General features: G+C 45.4%; 1 protein-coding gene across 1 annotated transcript; it reads left to right on the top strand.

Moving 5' to 3' along the window:
* Positions 1–1,541: 1,541 nt before the first annotated feature.
* On the top strand, positions 1,542–22,310 carry FAM186B (family with sequence similarity 186 member B). Its single transcript, XM_079773617.1, has 8 exons — positions 1,542–2,386; positions 3,537–3,762; positions 10,580–10,762; positions 13,109–14,750; positions 15,232–15,424; positions 17,020–17,198; positions 17,957–18,142; positions 21,497–22,310. Exons 1-8 carry the CDS (start codon positions 2,291–2,293, stop codon positions 21,639–21,641), a joined length of 2,850 nt encoding a protein of 949 aa, XP_079629743.1. The 5' UTR covers positions 1,542–2,290; the 3' UTR covers positions 21,642–22,310.
* The last annotated feature ends 1,329 nt before the right edge of the window (positions 22,311–23,639 follow it).

Raw genomic sequence — 23,639 nt, 5'->3', positions numbered from 1 at the left:
TGAAAGGTCCCAGGTGCGATTTCGGTCAAGTGCATGTACCTTGATTTCGGGCACATCCCCAGTAGGGGGTGTGCAGGAGGCAGCTGATGGATGTTTCTCTCTCATTGATGTTTCCCTTCCTCTCTCTGTAAAAAATCAATAAAATATATTTAAATAAATAAATAAATAAATAAATAAATAAATAACAAATAAGTAACTATGTTTCTCTCTCTCCCTTCCTCTCTGAAAACAATCCTATATAATAAAAGGGTAATATGCAAATTAACCGTAATGGCAGACCGGAACAACCGATCGCTATGATGCGCACTGACCATCAGGGGGCAGATGCTCAATGCAGGAGCTGCCCCCTAGTGGTCACTGCATTTCCACAAGGGGAGCACCGTTCAGCCAGAAGCTGGCTCATGGCTGGCCAGCACAGTGGCGGTGGCAGGAGCCTCTCCCGCCTCCCAGCAGCTCTAAGGATGTCCGACTAATGGCTTAGGAGAGCTCCTGGGCTGCCAGAGGGATGTCTGACTGCCAGCTTAGGCCTGATCCCCTGGGGAGCTGGCCTAAGCTGGCAGGTGGACATCCCTCAAGGGGTTCCAGACTGTGAGAGGGCGCAGGCCGGGCTGAGGGACCACCCCCTGAATGCACGAATTTTCATGCACCAGGCCTCTAGTAAAACTATATTTAAAAAAAACAGGAAAAGAAAGAAAGGAAGGAAGGAAGGAAGGAAGGAAGGAAGGAAGGAAGGAAGGAAGGAAGGAAGGAAAAGAAAAGAAAAGGAAAGAAAAAAGAAAAAGAGAAAGAAATAACTGAGTAAATGAATGAATGATAGTGTGTGAAAGATAGATGACTGTCGGATGACAAGTTATTAAGTGGCTATGGCATTGCTAAGAACACTGCTAAGAACTGAATTTACTTTAATTACTTATTTCTTAAATGGGAATACTTTTTAGTAGCATGGAAGAATAATTTGCATGTATATGTATTTATATATTCATTAATTCAACAAGTGTATATTAAATGCCTACTATGTGCCAGGCACAGTTCTAGGACCTGGGCATACTACAATGTCCATTTTAACCATTTGTTTTTGTTGTTTTATTTTATTTTTTAACTTTCCTTTAATTGTTGTTGTTTTTAAATGACATATCAATTTTTAAATTTATTTTAGAGAAAGATAAGGGAGAGGGAGAGAAACGGAACCAAAACCGCAACCTGGGCATATGCCCTGGCCAGGAATCAAACAGGTGACCTTTTGGTGCATGGGACAATGCTCACCCAACTGAGCCACACCAGCCAGAGCTTAACCATTTGTTTTAAAAAGGCCTCTTGCAATAATGATGACCTTCAGTAAGTGAAAGTGCTAATTGAGCACTGATCCCTGGTGCAAATATAAACATTCCCATTAGTTATTTTGTTTGTTTTATTTCAAGAAAAACGATTTTAAATATAATAATGTTACATGCAATAAACATTAATATTTCAAGAAAAACAATCTTTTTAAAAAATGTTTTTTATTGATTTCAGAGAGGAAGGACGAGGGAGAGAAAATAGAAACATCAATGATGAGAGAGAATCATCGATCAGCGTGCAAACCTGCAACCTGGGCATGTACCCCTGACCAGAATCAAACCCGGGACCCTTCAGTCCGCAGCCTGATGCTCTATCCACTGAGCCAAACCAGTTAGGGCAAGAAAAACAATCTTAACCCATTAGTTATTGATTGGCTGTAATTTTTTAAAAGTTCTCTTTGGGAAAAGAACTTTTTCGAATTGCTTTTTCCTATTTTTAGCCATTAGTTTGGGAGCAAAACATTTAATGATATATTTTTTAAAGCAACAGGTGGCCTGGCCAGCGTGGCTCAGTGGTTGAGCATCGATCTATGAACCAGGAGGTCATGGTTCGATTCCTGGTCAGGGCATATGCCCGGGTTGCAGGCTTCATCCCCAGTGTGGGGTGTGCAGCCAGTCAATGATTCTCTCTCATCATTGATGTTTCTCTCTCTTACTCTCCTTTCCTCTCTGAAATCAATAAAAATATATAAAGCAATAGGTGAAGTTAATATATATTAGGTAAAGCTAGAAGATAGATGACAGGGAGTCATTCTTCCAATCAAACTGATGATGTCACTGGAGAAAAGAAGGTCAGTTGGAACCTGATGTCTGGCAGTTACCAGAAGCTGTTGCTAGGCATAGGTACTCAGGAGCTGCCCCAGAGCCCTTAACTCCAAAGCAGCCAACATCACGTGTCCAGCCTCGGGTACTGGAGACACAGGACATCTTTGTTACTGACGAAGTGGTCCAAAATGGAGAAGGACAAGCCCCCACAGTTGGTGACTCCTGCATCAGTGAAAGCCATCATCTCGAGGATTGAGGCCGCCCAGCTAACTCGGGCTCAGGAGGTAACTGCGGAGATGAGGGAGTAATCCTTCTATTGTGGTCTGATGTGGCAGTTGTGGACGGATCTCAGATTTGGCAAGATTCCAGGTCTGGGCCCACGAGGATCCTGGGGTCCTTGACAAGCTGGCTTTGCAGACAGATAAATGCAAAATATCCACCTTCTAGATTTGGCCTCTGCAGGGCAGGCCTGAGTCGAACCATCCCCTTGAGGCAGGGCAGGGCCCAGGAAGAGAATAGTCCATGGAAACCCCAGGATGGCCCTGAGACGCAGAGGGTGGGTCCTGACGAGGCAAGAGGATGGGCCCAGGGTTCATGATTGGGTCTGTTCTTGGCAACCTGTCAGAATCCCCCAAGCTGAGTCCTGGACGCTCATAGTAAAATGGCCATAGGCTGGAATCACCCTTCTCATGAGCCTCTAGTGCATTTTTTATGGGAGCCTCTGATCCTGAGTTTCTTGGGGCCTAACTTCTCCACTCTGTTACCTCTGGGTCCTTGTTACCTCTGGGTCCTTGTAAGGAGAGATGTCCAGGCATCCCCAGCAAATTCTGAAGTTCTGAAGAAATGTTTGCTGTGGATTTTTAGTATTCTCTCCCTGACATGGTCTTAATAATCAAAATCACAGTAGTAAGAGCTACTTATTTTTTTAAAATATATTTTTATTGATTTCAGAGAGGAAGGGGAGAGAGAGAAAGAGAGAAGAGAGAAACATCAATGATGAGAGAGAATCATTGATTGGCTGCCTCCTGCACGCCTCCCACTGGGGATCGAGCCCACAACCCAGGCATGTGCCCTTGACTGGAATCGAACCCGGGACCTTTCTGTCTGCAGGCTGATGCTCTATCCACTGAGCCAAACCAGCGAGGGCAAGAGCTACTTATTTTATGTGCCAGACACTGTCCTAAGGGCTTTACAAATTCATTTAATATTTACAAAAACCCTGTGACATAGGAACTATAATGATCTCCACTTTACAAAAAACAAAACAAAATTTACACACACACACACACACACACACAAACAAAACTCACACACACACAAAAAACAGAGTCCCCAAGAGGTTAAATGACTTGCCTAAGAGCACACTGCTTGAACATGGCATCTGGCCCCAGAGTTCACAACTCTAAACACTACAATCTTCTGTCTTCCATATAGGATATTTCTTCCCAGCTCGCTGACATCTTGGACAATGTCAATTGTGTCATCAACCGCTTCCAGGAAGAATTGGGATATGACTTAAAAGAAAAAGCAAAATCTCACCAGATGGAGCAAAAGGGCAAGAAGAGATTCATCTTGTTGGAGAAAATTGCCTCCTTCTCCAAAGATGCTAAGACTAAAGAGAAGCACTTATACGAAATTCTCCACTGGCTGGGTGACTGGGGTGAGTTTGCAGGCTAGTGCCTTCCAACTGGCTCAGTCTCTTCCTTTTGCCACCGTTGGTCCACATTCTCTGGGAGGCGAGTGCAGGGTGGCGGTGCAGAGGGAGCCAAAGATGTATCGTGGTGCCTTTCCAGTGAAACATTCTCCCACTCATGTCACAACACATCCCTTCATTCCTCAAAGTGGCAAACATGTAATTGTCAAAATGTAACATTAGCTGCCATATGTGATGAAGCCTAAGTAACAGGTCCATTATTTATCTCACTTTTTAGCAAGATGGAAACTAAATTCTTACTCATCATAGCTATTTTATTTAAAAATTTTCCATCTTTATTGAGATTTGACAAGTAACATTGTGTAAATTTAAAGTGTACAGTGATATATGTATATATTGTGAAATGACAATAAAGTTACTTAGCACATTCATCATCTCACATAGTTACCCTTTTTTATGTGGTGAGAACATTTAAGATCTACTTTATTTTTAAAAAATATATTTTTATTTCAGAGCAGAAGGGAGAGGGAGAGAGATAGAAACATCAATGATGAGAGAGAATCATTGACCAGCTGTCTCCTGCATGCCCCCCATCCCCCATCCCCTGGAGATTGTGCCCACAAACAGGCACATGCTCTGACTGGAAATTGAACTGTGGCATCCTAGTTCATAGGTCAATACTCACCCATTGAGCTACACCGGCTGGGCTACTTTCTTGGCAAATTTCAAGTATACAATACAGTATTGTTAACTATAGTCACCACACTGTACATTAGATCACCAGGACTTACTTATCTTATGATTGAAGGTTTGTACCCCTTTGACCAACATCTTCCCATTTACACCAACTTCTCAGTCCCTGGTAACCACCGATTTACTCTATTTCTATGAGTTCAACTTTTCAGATTCCACACATAGTGAGATCATACAGCATTGCCTTTCTCTGTCTGACTTATTTTACTTAGCCTAATACCCTCAAGGTCCAACCATGTTGTTGCAAATGGCAGGATTCCCTTATCCTATACTAGAGGCCTGGCACACAAAATGCACGTGTGGGTACGGTCCCTAGGCCTGGCCTGCGATCAGGGCCATCTTCCCCGGCTGCCTGCAGCCAGCCCCGACCCCGCTACCTCCCACCCCTGGTTCCCCATTGGCCATCAGGCGATCAGAGCCTGCTGGCCGGGGGGAGGAACCAAGAGGTGATCAGTGCACCTCATAGTGACTGGTCGAGCAGTCATTTTGGTCGTTTGGCTGTTAGGGTCAATTTGCATATTAACCTTTTATTATATAGGACTAGAGGTCCGGTGCATGAAATTCATGCATGGTGTGTGTGTGTGTGTGTGTGTGTGTGTGTGTGTGTGAGTGTGTGTTCCTCAGCCCAGCCTGCACCCTCTCCAATCTGGGACCCCTCAAGGGATCGGGCCTAAATGGGCAGTCAGACATCCCTCTCACAATTCAGGACTGCTGGCTCCCAACCGCTTGCCTGCCTGCCTGATTGCCCCTAACTGCTTCTGCCTGCCAGCCTGATTGATGCCTAACTGCTCCCCTGCCAGCCCGATTGCTCCTAACTGCCCTCCCCTGCCCACCTGGTCACCCCCAACTGCCCTCCCCTGCAGGTCTGGCCCCCCCAACTGTCCTCCCCTGCAGGTCTGCCCCCCCCCAACTGCCCTCCCCTGCGTGCCTGGGTCCCCCCAACTGCCCTTCCCTGTTGGCCTGATCGCCCACAACTGCCCTCCCCTGCCGGCCATCTGTGGCAGCAATCTTGTATTCACATGGGGGTGGCCATCTTTGACCACATGGGGGCAGCCATCTTGTGTGTTGGAGTGATGATCAATTTGCATATCACTCTCTTATTAGATAGGATAATAAAACCCAAATATGCAAATTGACCAAACTGCAGAATGACCGGTTGCTATGACACACACTGACCACCAGGGGGCATATGCTCAATGCAGGACCTGCCCCCTGGTGGTCAGTGCACTCCCAGAGCGGGAGCGCCACTCAGCCAGAAGCCGGGCTCACAACTGGTGAGTGCAGTGGCGGTGACAGGAACCTCTCCCGCTTCCGCTGCAGGTGGGCAGTAAGGAGCGGGGGGTCCCGGACTGGGAGAGCCCCGGACTGGGAGAGGAATGTCTAACTGCCGGCTTAGGTAGGTGGACATCCCTTGAGAGGTCCCGGACTGCAAGAGGGTGCAGGCCGGGCTGAGGTACTCTCCCGAGTGCACGAATTTCATGCACCAGGCCTCTAGTGACTGAATAATATTACATTGTATATACCACATTGAAATTGTTTTTTTCCAATTACAGCTGACATTCAATATTATATTAGTTTCAGCTGTATAGCATAGTGGTTAGACATTTACATAGCTTACAAAATGATTCTCCTGCCCAGCCAGTGTGGCTCAGCAGTTGAGCATTGACCTATGAACCAAGATGTCATGGTTCGATTCCCGGTCAAGGCACATGCCTGGGTTTCAGGCTTGATCCCCAGTAGGGGATGTGCAGGAGGCAGCCGATCAATGATTCTCTCTCATTATTGATGTTTTCTACCTCTCTCTCCTCTCCCTTCTTCTCTAAAATCAATTAAAAATATGTATTTTTAAAGTTTTAAAATGATTCTTCTAAGTCTAGCACCCACCTGACACTATACATAGTTACTACAATATTCTTGACTCTATTCCTGATGCTGTACTTTACATCCCCGTGACTATTTTATAACTTACAATTTGTACTTCTTAACCCCTTCACCTTTTGTGCCCAGCCCTCTAAACCCTCTTGCATCTGACAACCATCAGTTTGTACTCTGTATCTATGAATTTCTGTTTTATTTTGTGTGTTTTTTTAGATTCCACATATAAGTGAAATCATATGGTACTTGTCTTACTTATTCACTTACTAGTAGCATAACACCCTCTAGTTCCATCCATAACACCCTCTAGTTCCATCCACTAGAGGGTGTTATGCTACTAGTAAGTGAATAAGCACTTGTCTTACTTATTCACTTACTAGTAGCATAACACCCTCTAGTTGCAAATGGTAAGATTTCATTCTTTTTTATGGTTGAGTAATATTCCATTATACCACATTTTCTCTACCCCTTCATTCATTGATCGACACTTAGCTTGTTTCCATGTCTTGGCTCTTGTAAATAATGCTTCAACGAACATGAGCATACAGATATCCCTTGGAGATAGTGATTTTATTTTCTATTTATTTATTTATTTAAATTGATTTTAATTTTTAAAATATATTTTTATTGATTTCAGAGAGGAAGGGAGAGGGAGAGAGATAGAAACATCAATGATGACAGCAAATCATTGATTAGCTACCTCCTGCACACCCCCTACTGGGGATTGAGCCCACAACCCGGGCATGTGCCCTTGACTGGAATTGAACCCAGGACCCTTCAGTTCACAGGCCAATGCTTTATCCATTGAACCAAGCCAGCTAGGGCAGTGATTTTTTTTTTTTAGATATATATCTAGAAGTGGGATTCCTGGATCATATGGTAATTCTGTTTTTAATTTTTTGAGGAAACTAGAATGTTTTCCAAAATAGTTGTGCCAATTTACATTCTCATCAACAATGCATAAGGGTTCCCTTTTCTCCATATCCTCACCAACACTTATTTCTTATTTTTTTTCATAATAGACATTCTAATAGGTATGCGATAATTCACTGTGGTTTTGATTTCCATTTCTCTGATTAATGTTATTGAACATTTTTTCATGTACTTTTAGCCATTTGTATGTCTTCTTTTTTGTTGTTGTTTGTTTGTATGTCTTTAGAAAAATGTCTAATCAGATCCTTTGCCCATTTTTTTAAACATATTTATTTATTTATTTAATTTATATGTTTTTATTGATTTCAGAGAGGAAGGGAGAGGGAGAAAGAGAAACATCAACGATGAGAGAGAATCATGGATTGGCTACCTCAAGCCCACAACCCAGGCATGTGCCCTTGACCAGAATCGAACCTGGGACCCTTCAGTCCACAGGCCAATGATCTATCCACTGAGCCAAACCAGCTAGGGCATTTTTATTGATTTCAGAGAGGAAGGGAAAGGGGAGAGATAGAAACATCAATGATGAGAGAAAATCATTGATCAGCTGTCTCCTGCACATCCCACACTGGGGATCAAGCTGGCAACCAGACATGTGCCCTTACTGGGATTGAACCATGACCTCCTGGTTCATAGGTCAATGGTCAACCATGGAGCCATGCCGGCCGGGCTTCTTTGCCCATTTATAAATTGGATTATTTTTTTGTTATTGAGTCGTATGAGTTTCTTATATATTTGCGGTATTAACCCCTTATCAGACACATGGTTTGCAAATATTTTCTTCCATCCTGTAGGTTGCCTTTTCATTTTGTTGATCATTTCTTTTACTGCAGAAACTTTTTAGTTTGATGTAGTCCTACTTATTTTTGTTTGTTACCTTTGCTTTTGGTGTCATATTCAATATATCATTGCCAATACCAATATCAATAAGCTTTTCTTCTATGTTTTCCTCTGGGAGTTTTATGGTTTCAGGTTTTACATTTAAGTCTTTAATCCATTTCAAGTTAATTTTTGTGAGTGGTATGATAAGGGTCCAATTTCATTCTTTTGTATGCGAATGTCTAGGTTTACCATTTATTGAAGAGACTGTCCTCTACCAGTGTGTATTCTTGGCTCCCTTGTTAAATGTTAGTTAATCACATATGCATGGGTTTATTTATGGGCTCTTAGTTCTTATTCCATTGGTCTGTGTGTCTATCTTTATGCCAATATCATATTGTTTTGATTACTATAACTTTGTAATATAGTTTGAAATCAGGTAGTGTGACGTTTTGTTTTTCTTTTTAAAAAATATTTTTATTGATTTTTAGAGAGAGAGGAAGGGAGAGGGAGAGAGAAACATCAATGTGAGAGCGTAACATTGATCAGCTGCCTCCTATATGTCCCTCACTGGGGATCAAGCCCACAACCCAGGCATGTGTCCTGATGGGAATCAAACTGGCAACCCTCCGGTGCATGGGACGACACCCAACCAACTGAGCCACACTAGCCAGGGCTGATGTTTTGTTTTTCTTTCTCAGGATAGCTTTGGCTACTTGGGGGCTTTTGTGGTTCTATATAAATTTTAGAATTGTTTTTTCTACTTCTACAAAAATTGCCATTCATACTGCATTGAATCTATAGATGGTTTGGAGTAGTGTGGACATTTTAATAATATTAATTTTTCCAATTCATGAACATGGGGTATCTTTCCATTTATATATGTCTTCAATTTCTTTCATCAGTGTCTTATAATTTTCAGTGTAGAGATCCTTCACATCCTTGGTTAAATTTATTCCTAAGTATTTGTTTTTTATGCTACTGTAAGTGGGATTGTTTTCTTTATTTCTTTTTCAGATAGTTCATTGTTAGTATATAGAAATGCAACTGATCTTTGTTGATTGTGTATTTTGCAACTGTATTGAAAATGTTTTTGAGATTTAAAAAAAATAAGATTTATTTTTTAGAGCAGTTTTAGGTTTATAGCAAAATTGAAGGGAAGGTACAGAGATTTCCAAAATACCTCTTGCTCTTCCTCAATCCCCATTTTTATTTATTATTTTTTTAAAATATATTTTATTGATTTTTTACAGAGAGGAAGGAAGAAGGATAGAGAGTTAGAAACATTGATGAGAGAGAAACATTGATCAGCTGCCTCCTGCACACCTCCCACTGGGGATGTGCCCGCAACCAAGGTACATGCCCCTGACCGGAATCGAACCTGGGACCCTTCAGTCCGCAGGCCGACGCTCTATCCACTGAGCCAAACCGGTTAGGGCTCAATCCCCATTTTTAACATTCCTCACCAGAGCGGTAAATTTTTTACAATAGATGAAGCTACACTGATATATCATTATCAACTAAAGTCCATAGTTCACATTATGGTTTACTCTTGGTGTACATTTTTTGGGTTTGGACAAAAAAATGACTTGTATCCACCATTATAGTATCATATAGAAAAGTTTTACTTCCCTAAAATTCCTCTGTGCTCCCCCTATTTATTGAGACTATTTTTTTTATAATATATTTTATTGATTTTTCACAGAGAGGAAGAGAGAGGGATAGAGAGTTAGAAACATCGATGATAGAGAAACATCGATCAGCTGCCTCTTGCACAACCCCTACTGGGGATGTGCCCGCAACCAAGGTACATGCCCTTGACCGGAATCGAACCTGGGACCTTTCAGTCCGCAGGCCGACGCTCTATCCACTGAGCCAAACCGGTTTCGGCTATTGAGACTATTTTTTAAAAAATATGTTTTTATTGATTTCAGAGAGGGAGAGAGAGAAAGAAACATCAATGAGGAGAGAGAATCATTGATCGGCTGCCTCCTGCATGCCCCACACTGGGATCAAGCCCACAACCAGGCATGTGTTCTTCTGCCGCCCCCAAGCACTAAACAGGGCTGTTGACTCCAGTTAATTCACTTAATTGTCCAGATCCTGGACTAGGCAATATGGGGACAGAGCAATAACAAGGCAGACACATCCCTGGCCTTATAGTACAACAACACTGTTTAATGTCTATTACATATTTTCTACATGACAGACCTCACATTGATCATTTCACATGTATTGTCTTATTTAATCTCCACCCAGTCTTTTCACAGGCAAGGATACTGAGGCTCATGGGACTAAGTGATATGCCAAACATCACATAGCTAGTAAAAGGTGAAACCAATTTGACCTCAAAGCTGCTGTTGTCACCCCTGTGCAATAGGGTTGCTTGGGGCTCCCTAGAAGACAGATTATTCTTAGCCCAAATCTTCCACTTCCTCTCCAGGTGACAGTCTGACCTATGAGATCAAGAACAGGCAGAATGAGAAGGAAGAGGAAGGCCTGGACGAATGGATTGAGGTGATGGAAAAATTGTTACCTCTCTCCCTCATCACCACCAAAGGAGGCATCGAGTCTCTCATTTCCCTTTGCTCCACTCTCATTGAAGGACAAAAGAAAAGGGCACAAAGTAGGTTCCGAGAGTACCTGGGATGGGGGCTGGTTGGGGTGGATGCCATCTCAGGAGAGAAGTCACATACCAGGGTCCAAGGGTGTGTGTGTGTGTTTATTTTTTTCAGATAAACAAAAGCTTTATCTGAGATGGATGGGCAGTGGTGAGAGGTTGTGATATGAAACCCAAGCTGAGCACTAAGCAGTTCTGAGTTCAGGGCTGGAGGAAGGAGTGATGTGGAGATAGTACCTATTGGTGCTCCTTGGAGCTGTGGCCTCATGCAACTTCTGGGGAACAAGGCTAGAAGGCCAGAAAGGCTGGAGTTTGTAGCTAGAGCCTGAGGTTTCTTACTCTAAACCCAGCCACCAAGACAAAAGTCTGGTGTTAGACTCAGCCAGAGATTCCAGAACCTTCTCAATTGTAGCTGTTCCAGAAGTGATCAGTCAACAACAGGGTTCAACCTTGAAATTTTACTCCTACCAGCACTAGAAGGGGCCTTGGCTTATCTAACTCCTACATTCTGTAGATGAGAACACTGAAGCTCAAAGAAGAGAAAGGACCACAAAGAAAGCTTGTGGCAAAACCCGACCCCACACTTTGGTTTTCTGGTTTCTTAATCTTACTCAAAAGTATAGGCTTCACAGTCAGATAGGCCTGATGTTGAATCCCATGTGCCAATTTCTGGCTGTGTGACTTTGGGCAAGTTACTTCATCTTTCTGAACCTCACTTTCCTCATATACAAAACGAGGAGGACACTGCCCACTCGCAGGGTTCCTCTTAGTACAGACATCTGGCGCTACACTTAGGCGTGCCCAGGGCTTAATAAACAATAGCTAACATTATCATTTACCATTGCCTCTCAACGCCAGGTTCCTTATCAAGCAAGGTCCATGGTTGGGGAAGGAAGGAAGCAGGGAAAGGTAGATGAGGAGATAATCTCTCCTACAATCTTTACCATATTATTTCTCCAAATATAGTTATTTGTATACTTATTTTCTTGCCAGATTATAAACCCTTAGAGGGCAAAGACTGTGTCTTATTCAGTTCTTATCAGGGATTAGTTATTGAGTATTTACTAGGTACCTGATACTATGCTTGGCCCTAACCATGCTTTATGTTAAATACTATGAATTACATGTTATGATTATCCCCATTTTTCAGAAATGGAGGCACTGAGAAGTTAGGAAACTTACATAAAGCAAGTGATAAGGAGGAGATTCAAGACCAAGTTATCTGATTCCAGAATCCAAGCTCTGAACCATTAGGCCTTATGGCCTCTCTGACCGTATTAGCTTGATTTCAATGTCATTTAATTTCCATATTTTCTTTAGCCTTCATCTAAAATTAGCCAATTTGTTTTTATGCCAATGATGTTCATTGAATCAGCAAATGAATGGATGCTCTAAGATAATCACTCCAGCAGCCCTACACATGGTAGATTCAAGGGAATACAACAATGGCCATGACCCAGCCCTGAGAAGCTGACGTCTATGAATGGGTTTAAACACAGGGTACACAATCTGTGTTTATGTATATATTCCTGGGGAAAAGGTCTTCTGCTTTTATCAAAGGAGTCTGTAACCCCCAGTGGAAAAAGACACTAGTCATTAAAACAAACAAACAAGTGAACAGTTTTAGGACCATGTGATAAATTTTCTACAAACCCAGCACAGTGATAATAAAAGGGAAATAAAGCTTCTCAGGTGATCTGGAGTCCAAGAGCTAGGTAGGCTCTCAGAGTTTGGATAGTTGACAAACATAGGTATTGAGGCTGGAAGTAACATGATTAGAAAAATAGCCCTGGCCAGTTTAGCTCAGTGGATAGAGCATCAGCCCATGGATTGAAGGGTCCCGGGTTCGATTCCCGTCAAGGGTATGTACCTTGGTTGAAGACTCAATCCTGGTTGTGGTGCGTGCGGGAGGTAACCAATCGATGTGTCTCTCTCACATAGATGTTCTCTCTCTCACCCTCCCACCCTCTCTAAAAATCAATGGGAAAATATCCTTGGGTGAGGATTAAAAAAAGAAAGAAAGAAGGATAAGTAACTTTACTCCAGGGAAATATGGTGGATCAGGAGTACTTTGAATTGACTTGAACTGGACTGAATAGTTCCAGGCCCCTCAGGGTCCTGCAGGTGCTGTGGAGTAGGCAGGCCCTGACAGGTAAGCCTTCGGCAAGTTCTGAGCCCAGCAGAGATCTCTCCTAACAGTATCTCCCCCGGCCTCACACATAACCCCAGCTCCTTTCTTGCCAAAGCTCTAGGAGGGCTAGATGGGAATTTGGCCAGGCAGCATCTGGAGAAGCAGTGTAATCCTTGGGACCCATGGGAGCTTGTTGCCTTTGTTCTCTCTACTTCTTCTAGTGTCCAAACACACATTCTGGCAAGGCTGGCGGGAACAAAACCTACAAAAATCGACATCCTGCCCTCAGCCACTGAGCCCAGAACAGATGCTCCAGGACAAGAATACTACCTGCGCGAGGGTTTCTGAGGTGCGGTCCATGCTGCAGGAACTTCTGGACTCCACCATGTTCAACCAGGGAGAAGTCAGGGCCATCAGGTACATGTCTGCTGTGGTGGAGAACCTCAACAAGGCATTGATCCTCCAGCACAATGAGAACAGGAGCCTGGAGACCAAATACCGGCAACTGAAAACAGAGATGACCAAAGAACTCAGTAGCCAGAGGCTGTACTTCCAGCACTCCCTCCAAGTCCTTGAGAATAAGAGGGATGCCCTATTAAGACAGGTAGAAACTCTAGGGAGAAAGTACCATGACCTCCTCCTGATAAAGCATGCCTTAGAGTTTCAGCTGAAGAAGGCTCAGTCTGCTAGAGGTCAAGCTGACACTCTGGGCCCACTTGAGAAAGAGGCTCTCCCCAAGAAAGAATCAGCCATGGAGGAAAGCCAACAGGAACCCAAGAAGGAGGAGCAGTTATTTTCACCACTTTCCCCATTGGGTGATGCTGGGGAAAGTGGTACTAGGTCTTCAACATGTCAGCCACTTTCTATCATGACTACACATTCGAGGATTGCAGATGTATACAGCAGCAGGGACGCTGAAAGTCTTCCGCTTGTGTTGCCATCCTCAGTGGATCACAAGTTTCCTAACCAATGGGAAATAATGTTGGCAGAGAGCCCAGGCCACAAAGTCAAAGACCAGAAGGACTTCTTCCAGGAAGCAGCCCAGGAGAAAGAAGGACTCCCAATTAAATCCCATGTTAGGGAGCAGCTGTCTCCAGAGAGCTCCAGGACGGTGGCCTTGGAGAGCAAGGGGGAGCACTGGGAAGAGGAACTCAGCTGGGAGAGGCGGAGGCAGCAGTGGCTGGAGCAGGAGGAGCTATGGCTGCAGCGGCAGCAGAAGTGGGCCCTGCTGGAGCAGGAGCATGAGGAGAAGCTGAGGCAGTGGGCGGTGCAGGAAGCGGCAAAGGAGCAGCGGGAGAGATTGGTCCAGCCGGAAAAGGAGGGAGGGGGCCCTCGGAGAGAGCAGGAGCAGCCAGGCAAGGATGAGGAGATGATCTTCGTGACCACCAATCGATGGAGGGACTTGGAGAAGGCCTCACCATCCCCTCCCCCAAGCCGAACCCAATCTGCTGGCCAAGGTAGGAGGCCACACTTGCCCAGGACCCCTAATACCCGGAAGCCTGCCCCAGGAAATCAAAGGATCAAGAGTTCAACCGAGTTAACCCTGAAACCATGGACCCAACGGGTTCCCACAAAGACCAAGAAATCAGCCTCTGTTCCTGGCACAGGGGCATCCGTCCAAAAGGTGACCCAGCCCCCTTTGCATATATCCTCCGTAACTCTAAACAAGAAGGAATACCACATGGATATGGAGGCCCAGAGGAAAAACCTGCAGCTCCTGAGTGAGAATGCTAAGCAGGGGCTGCCCAACTACCTGCGCAGCAAGGCACTGAATCTTACCACTACCACCATGGAACTGACCAAGCTTAGGCTGCAGAGCCTGTGCCATAAATATATCATCTACAGATGCTTCCAGAGCCTCCGGTAGGTTCTCCCTGGCACCTACCCAGCACCTACCCACACCCACTGTGGTGTGTGGGCACAACTAAAACTCAAGGGGTAAGGAGGAACATGGGGAAAGGGGGGAAACCCCAGGCCTGGAAAAAGTCCTCCTGAAGCCTTGAGCAACCCTGAAGGAGTGGGAGGTAGGGTACTTACACATCATTCTCCCTCTAGTGGGCTTTTTCTCTAAGCCCACTTCCTTATTTCTTTCTCTCTTCCTACCCCACACTGCTATCCATAACACACTTAATATGCTCCCTCATTTGCGTTACTTTCTTCTTATTTCCAACCGAGCCCCAAGGCTCCTCACTGACAACGCCTCCCACTTCTCTACTCACTGCCTTCCCAACTTCGGCTTCTCTTCTTGCTCCCGGGAATTACAAATGTGGAGACATCTCTGATTAACAGACTTAGGGGAAAAGTAGGCCCCTTAACCCACTAAATGACTTCCCTTTCTCTCCAGACAAGACGTGATCAACCACATACAAACCATGCGGGAAACCGGGGCTACCTACAAGGCCCAGAGTCTCTACGTCTTCCTGGAGAATATCGACCACCTGCAGGACCTGCGCCTGAAGGCCTGGACGGACAAGCAGAAGGACCTGGAGGAGAAGCGCCGAGAGTGCCTGAGCAGCATGGCAACCATGTTCCCCAAGGTGGGTCTCCTGCCTGGGGTCAGCACAGACAGTAGGGATGGGGCCAGGAAATGAGCCAGTAGGAATGTGGGGGTGACTGGAGGCAAGAAGGGCAGACGATGAATATGAGACCAGGTTAAAGCCTCAGAACCAGGAAGAGGTGAAGGCAGGAGGTGGCCTGAGTGTAAGGAAGGGCACATTCCAATCTCTATATATGGGGAGGGCCACAGAGTGGGACTTTCAAAGAGAACTATAGAAGAAAGACTCTGCTGGAGGGGGAGGTAGCAGGACCCCGAAGTCACAACTGTGCACTGAGTTTCTCCCTCCCTGGGTCTCTCTTCCCTGATCCTGTAAGTTCTCCAGACTTGGTCACAGCTGTCTTCTCCATCACTGAGTCCCTGGTTGTCTGAAAACATCTTTACTTAATACCTACCCTCATTCTTAAAAAAATATATACATTTTTATTGATTTCAGAGAGGGAGAGGGAGAGAGAGACAGAAACATCAATGATGAGAGAAAATCATTGATCGGCTGCCTCCTGCATGCCCCACACTGGGGATGGAGCCCACAACCTGGGCATATGCCCTGACCGGGAATGGAACCACGACCTCCTGGTTCATAGATCAATGCTCAACTACTGAGCCACACCAGCCAGGCTCTACCCTCATTCTGAATTAACAGTTTGCCTTAATATGGAAGTCTAGGTTAGAATTCATTTTCCCTCATGATTTTGAAGACACTGCTCATTGCCTTCTAGGTTTTGGTGTTGCTATTGAGAGTCCAGTCATTTTGAGTCACAATCCGTTGGGTTTGACCCATCTTTACTCTCTGAAGGCTGACTTGAGCTTCTTTTACTCCTTTCCTCTTACTAGGGCAGCTGACATGGTCCCCAAGGGGCTAGACCAGGGCTTGGAGGGATTGACGAATCCCATAGCAGTGACTCAAAACCTGCTGGGATCTCCCCTAGGGTTGGGCCAGGAGGTAAGCCCCTGAGTCCGGAACAGCAGTGGCCTCAGTCTGTGGGAGGCGGGGTGCTGAGGGACTCTGTGTAGGTACCAGCAGCAGGCAGCTGGAAGAGCTTTGGGTTATCTCCCAACTCTGTTTGCTATCATCTTATACTAGTCCCAATCATTTCCTGTAAGTGTCTTAACTTGCTAAATTGGTTTTAAAGTCGAGAGGAAAGGGACCATATGACTTCTTTTGGTGATTATGAGGAATCCCCCAGCTCCTTGCCCAGTGCCTGGGTGGGAGCTGGATGAAAAGATCCCCGGAGCATCCAGGCACAACCTGGTCCCATGTCACTAACCCTGCAAGTGCCTCAGGAGTTCCAGCTGCTCTGGCTTTCTTTGTTTGTTTGTTTTGTGTGTGTTTTTTCTCACTGTTTTACCCATTGTCCAGTTTCTCCACAGCAAAGGAGATAACAGGAACTAATCTAGCAAATAAGAAATCAAGTAATTTCTAGGAAAATTGATACATTGGGGTCCCAGGGACTTCTAATTAGAGGCATTCCCTGGGTCTCATCCCTCTCTGCTCAGCCCTGAGTTAGGCGAAGCCGCTCCTGTCTTAGAGAGGGGATGAATTCCTGTCTCCTGATGCCTCTCTGCTGGTTCCTCTAGCTCAAGCTGGAGTGGAACATTCATCTGCACACCCCTGTGGTCACCTCCCCAAAGTCAAGGAAAAACAAGCCACCCACCTCCTTACTCCGGCGTGTCCACTCTAGCAGCCCCTTCTGCAAGCAGCCCCCAGAGCATCTTCCATCCAAGCACCAGAAATCTGTGCCTCTGCAGATGGCCCGGTAGGTGCAGGGAAGCCAAGGGCACAGCCAGCTGGATGGGTGGGGAGGCAGGGAGCAGGGGTGGCCAGACTGGAGAGGCTGGCAGCTCCTCTAGAGAGCACAGACAGGCAAAGCTCACCCCATGAGTTGCAAGGCACCTGTCTTCTCAGCTGCCCTGCTCAGCTCAGGCCTTTGGCTCAGACGGGGGAGGGGGGGAGGGACGGGGGGGGGGGCGGAATGGGGAGTGGAGTGTGGGTTTCAGGGGCCAGCCTAACCAAATATGTTTCAAACTATGCAACAGAAGGATTCTGAGGACCCACAGCTGAGAACTTACAACCATTTCTACCCTGAGCACTGGCCCAGCACCTGCCATTGGTTCATCTATATAAACAAGCCTGATCATTCCCACCTTGGGACTCCCCCCGCCCCTCTCCCCCACCCCCTTAGCTCAAAAAGAGATGCTGTGAGTCTCTGGGCAGCCAACAAGACCCACATCTACACCTACCAATGGCCAGTTCAGGGCTTCAGCTCCAGGACATGTGTCTGGGCAGTGGGGGGAGGGGGGGTGGGGGGGCTCTTCCAGCCACTCCTCAGCCAAAGAAGCCCCAGGGAGTTGAGACTTAGAGTTAAGGGGAAGAGAGGTACCGAGGAGGGCAGTGACAACTATTTGGGAAGGGAAGAAGTGTCTTGAGCCTGTGACCCTGGAGAGCTTGTTGCTTCTCAATCCTTCTCTCTGTATGTCTAACTCTTTGTCTCTTTTTTACACTTTCCACCCCCAGCCCACGGAGGAACCAGATGGAGACTGTTTGGAAGACTGATGTGGCCTCCTCCAGTCACCCAATAGAAAAGAAGACCCCTGCCAGCCTCTCCTGGGACCAGCTAGGGGGGTGCCCAGATGTTCCCCGGCTATTGGCATTGGATGTGCATTCCTCCTACCATAAAAGCTTGACGTCCCTCAAGGCCCGGTACGGGGCAAGGCTGGGTGGTTAATCTGGATTCAGGAAGATTTGTACATCAAGGGTGGGGGCAAGAGTACACACTGTCTCTGTCCATTGACCCAAGATGTTTCTTTCCAAACATTAATAATGACCTAATTTATCATATTTATCATGCCACATCAGACAGAGCCATGCTTGCCTGCCTCATCAGCCATCAGCTTGGGTCCCCACGCCAACACCAATCTAGTTTTCTCAAGGGACTTTCCACGGAGTCTCAGATCACTACAGAAGTCTTTCCTTCTACTTGTTTCCTGGGCTGCCCATGAATTGCTTAAGAGGCGTATCTCACCCTAGGACTGGAGGTTGTTTTCAAAGAGAGTCAGGTGCAGGATGGATAGATGAGGGAGACCAAGAATCACATGATAAACCTGAGACTTGGGCCTGGGCCTGTCGTTGGCATTGTCATTTCCTTAAGGCCTTCAAGAACTGTTCCTGGGAAGAACAGCTGCGGGGAGGGAGGCAGGACTTAATAGGCCTACAATCAGCTTTTCTGGTTAGGAAGGTTCAACTCTCCTTTGCCTCTCTTGGCTTGAAGATGTCACTATTGAAGACCCAAGGCTCTTTAAGCAGCCTTTCTCATTTTTTTAAATTGATTGATTGATTTTAGAGAGAGAGGAAGGAAGAGGGGGGGGGGAGAGAGAGAGAGAGAGAGAGAGAGAGAGAGAGAGAGAGAGAGAGAGATCAGTTTATTATTCCATTTATTTATGCATTCATTGGTTGAATCTTGTATGTTCCCTGACCAGGGATCGAACCTACAACCTTGGCAAATAGGGTTGACACTCTAACCAACTGAGCTACCTGGCCAGGGCTCAAGTAGCCTTTCTAGATGACCAATCCCCCCCCCCCCCAATAAATAAATAAATAAATAAATAAATAAATAAATAAATAAATAAAAATAGATGACCAATCCCAGCTGCTTTCTGTGGCCTGGCCCTGCCCCAATTAAAGATCTTTGACAGGGCCCTGGCCAGGTGTCTCAGTTGGTTGGAGCATCATCCCCCACACCAGAAAAGGTTGTGGGCCTGGGCAGTGTATATATGGGAGGCAACCTATCGATGTTTCTCTTTCACATTGATGTTTCTCTCCTCTTTCCCTTCCTCTCTCTCTAAAAATCAATAAACATATCCTCAGGTGAGGATTAAAAAAGCAAACACAAAACAAAAGATCTTTGACAGGGACAGGGCACTGATGTCTGCCAGTCTAGACATAACCAGAACTAAGAGCTGTAACATGCTGGTGCTGCTGCCATCTTCCAGACAGGGACTTAGGTAAGACAGGGTAGCATGGCAGCATCAAAGAAGGCTGATCCTTGGCTAGGCTTCCACTCTGAAGTGGGCCTGAGAGTCCCAACTGGGCATTAGCATTATAACCCACCTAGTACATAGATACAATTTCTGGAGAGTTTCCAAGGTGTGTGTGTGTGTTATTGTTATTGTGAGTTAATTTGGATGTAGCACACACAATTGAGAACAACCAAAACAACACTGTGGCAGAATGAAGTCACCCGCAAGTCAAATGAGGCCCAGCCCCCTTGGGATTTGGCTGAATTTGCCCAAGGTGGCCCCATGGTGGTGTCTCTCCTAAGTTCCTTCTCTTCTCCTTCTACATCCCTGCCAGTGTCTGGGCTCTACTTGGCATCTGTTTGAATCGGAGGCTCCCAACCCCTTTGTTCTTCCCACACATAAATGCAGGGTGTCACACAAAAAAAATGTATACACACTTTTAACAGCTGATAGCTCAATTTTGAAAATGAAATGTAGTTTAATAAACACTGCCTTTATAATTACTCAAAGTGTGTGTATATATTTTTGGCACACCTTATTTGTGACCATAAATATCAAGAGTGCATACTCTATTTGACCCCAAGCATTTAATGATGTTAGTAACTTTTGGAAAATTTTAGGGAGTGATGTGGAAAGGGGTTCACGGTGAACAACACCAAACAGCAGCCTCTTTTCTACCCCTCTCTCTTTGGTATAATATGCAGAATTCAAAAACTCATTCCTGTCTCATGCAAAGCTGTTCCCGCCCACACCCAGGCCTCCCCTGGGATCTCAGTTTCAGGCTTAAGCACTTATCAAAATATTGTTCCCAGCAAAGACAGCTTCACCTTTCTAGGGGAATTTAGGTGAATACAATTTTCTTCCCCCTTTTCCAAGTCTATACAAGTTTATTCACTTTATCTCACTACCAGGTGTAGAGGCAAAGCCCTGCTTCTTTGGTCTTCTTTATCCACATCCCAGGTTGGCACCACCTACCAGTGTCAGGCTGGTCCTCAACCTTTCAGTGTGGGGGCTCCCTCCGTTGTCTTGGGATCCTGTCATTGTGCTATGAGGATTTGCCACTCTTCAACAAAAGTTTTATGCTGCTGCCTCAGGGGGTGGAGGGAGTGGTCATTCTGCTTTCTTTGTGAATACGCTGTGGGTGCCCCTCTGGGGACACACACTGCTTCCACTCGCAAAAGTGCACCTTCTCTTTGGCCATGTGCTCCTGGCCCACCACGAATCCTCAAGTCTGCTTGCTGTGGTTCCAGGTCACTCACGTCTTGGTGGTCCTGCTGACCTCACCAGCTCCCCTGGCTGTGCTGTCCGGTTCACAGCACTGTCTAGTTTCAGAACTAGGACCACTGACCTCATGCTGACTGCCCCATTTTCCTAATCTGCCTGGCACTGACAGGCTGCCTCATCTCAGGACTGCTGAGTGTCCTCTCAGCCTGTGGGGAAGGGCTCTTCATCTTCCCTCTGTGATTTGGGACACTAGGAAGACCATGTCCCTCAAAAAACACTAGACCCCTCCTTCAAGATCATTTCCTGCTTTGCCTCACAAGCATCTCCCCTGGGCGCTCTCTGACAGGTAAGATAGCAACATGTCCATACACACCACATGCTGCCTGCAGATGGAGAAGAACCTTAACCTTCGCTCTCGCTGCCTTCCCTTGCTCAGGGCCTATTCCTGCACAGCTAATGTTCACAGTGGTTCACATGTGTGCACCAAGATGCAGCAAGTGCAAACTCACACAGATGTACAACATGCTGCAGAGAGAGGGCTGATAACGTGGTTTCTGGGAAGGAGATTAGATGGTGATGGAGATGGGTAGGAAGAAGCAGGGAAGTGTAAGGGGAGGGAAGAGAGAAGTGAGACAAGAGGCAGACTCACAAGAAGAGAAGCAGAGCCCTGGAATGTGGCAGAAATGTGTGTTAAGCAGTTCCATGTGTAGGCCACGTCTGGGCCCAGCCCTGCACTGGTCTCCCCGAGAAGACCTGGGCAGCTCTTGGGCCTTGTCTGCTGCTCCCTAACCTGTAACTGTATTAACTCTTTCAGTGTCTCAGCAACCCAAAGAAAGGAACACCAGGAGCCCTCAAGTGCGTCTGCTGAACTTGTTCATAAAAAGTCAAGTGAGTCCCTCCCTGGAACCCTGAGAAGCCAGAAGGATCGAGACAATCACAGTCCCCACTCCATCCCTTAGCCAGTGATCCTCAAACTTTAGGGTGACTAAAATCACATGGCAACTTGTCCCAAATTCAGGTTCCCAGCTGGTGTTTTTTCAACAAACACCTGAGATGTTGCTAAGTAGTCCTAGAACTTTGAGAAATTCTACTTTCCTCCTCCACTCCCCAAACTGTATATTTTAATAAAATAGAGGTATGTTTATTTTTTAATTTTTCTGTCTCATTGCTGAAACCTACATCTTCCCAATTGATTTTTGGAACCAGGTCCATGACCACCTGGCCACTGACCTGGACACCAATCAGAGAAGATTCCCCAAGTGTTGTCTCTTTCGGGAGCCAGGAGGCCAAGATGGCCATGATTAGTGCCTGGTATGCAGTAGGGGTGAGAAATCTTGAATTAATCAATGACATGGGCAAATAAATAACTGAAATAGTGATGATTAGCATGAAAGAACAGAGGATAAAAACAAAAGGAAATATCGCATGCAAGTCAGAGCCAAGTGTCACTGTGTGGGAGGCAAAGGTGAGTCTTAAGAGTGATGGCAAAAGTGGCAGAAATGGAGATATGGAGGTTCCAAATATAGATGGTGTGGGCTAAGGAGGCCATTTCTGGCAATTGTCTGTCAGTTCAGTTAAGACACTACTTTCCTTAGTTCATTCAGCTAAAGAGCACTGTCCCACCCTCACTGTTCCTAGCACACAGCCATCTGTCTCATCTCTCACTGGGCCTCTACTCTCCCCCTCCTTCTCAACTCACCCAGCCAGACCCAGCCCTGGGACCAGGCATAATAAAACCTTAACTGGGAAGTGACTCTATCCTTAGAGAATCTGCAATCCAGTGATTCTGTTTCTCAGGAATGGGGCCCATTTTTGCTTCCAGCTTAAGGTTGAGAGTCTGGAAGGAAGAAAAGGATGTGAACTGCTGGCTCTTGAATGATGCTTCAGTAGGATTTGATTTTTGAGCCACAGCTTAACATATTGCAAGGAGAACCTAGTTGGGGGTGGGGGGGGTGGGGAAGGAAGGTGAGAGGCATTCCTGATGCAGGTCACACAGTACAGCTGTGGCAGCAAAGGGCCCTTTCTAGCTTTTCAGGTTCTACGTTTATTCTTTTTTGGAGGCCTCACACCAATTGTATCAACATTAAAATGGACTCATGCTCAATGTATTGCTTTAAATAATTTGGAAGGATTTTTTGTTATATAACTTTGCTTTGGAAATTAACTGGCTATGAGTGTTTTGAATGTGTAGTTGGCTGTGACTTTTCAACAATCATCATGCATAGATATAAAATCTAACATGTTTTATAAATGTAATGAGAATATTTTTAATATTAAATTTGACAGTGTAATTAAACTGGCAATTCTATTTTTTATAAACACTTAATTATATATACATATTTAATATATTTTTTTATATTTTGAAACCAGTAATTTAAAAAAAAACAACCCACAGTAACATTTTCACATGTTTCATATGCTCTTGGAACTGTGCTTAAGTAGCCTAGTGGCTAAACTTGCTCTGGTGATGATGGACTTTGACTTTCTGCATGTCCTCTAGGAAGCTCTCTGTCAAACAGGCACAGTATCTGATAGGTTCTTCTCCTGCTTTGCCAACAATTCATCTCCTTAAAGGCAAAAAAGGCCTGGATGGGTTAAGCTGTGAAGCCAAGAGGGTTGAAAACCAAGGAGATATATAGATATATATAGTGCTTTTCTAGCAATGAGGTTCTTGATTTTATATATGTGCCTCATTTTTTTTTCCAGAGCAAAGTTTATATATTTGGTATGCCTCCACCCTCAAAAAAGCGCAGGAAACCCAAGGCATAGAAAGGAATATTTCTTGGCATAGTTCTTCAAGCCAGATTTGGGGTTGGCCATAGCTCTGCTTGTCTTGGAACCTCCAAGATGAGAAACTAACATTAATGTGGAAGGGTACATGAGGGACAGGTCTACTTTAGCCCTTGCTGTGATCTTCAAATGAGGCCTGGGTGAAGTGTAAGGAACCAAAACCTTTT

The sequence above is a fragment of the Cnephaeus nilssonii genome, assembly GCF_951640355.1.
Source record: "Cnephaeus nilssonii genome assembly, chromosome: 6".
In the NCBI taxonomy this organism is placed as follows: domain Eukaryota; kingdom Metazoa; phylum Chordata; class Mammalia; order Chiroptera; family Vespertilionidae; genus Cnephaeus; species Cnephaeus nilssonii.
This window is presented reverse-complemented; position numbering and strand designations above follow the sequence as displayed.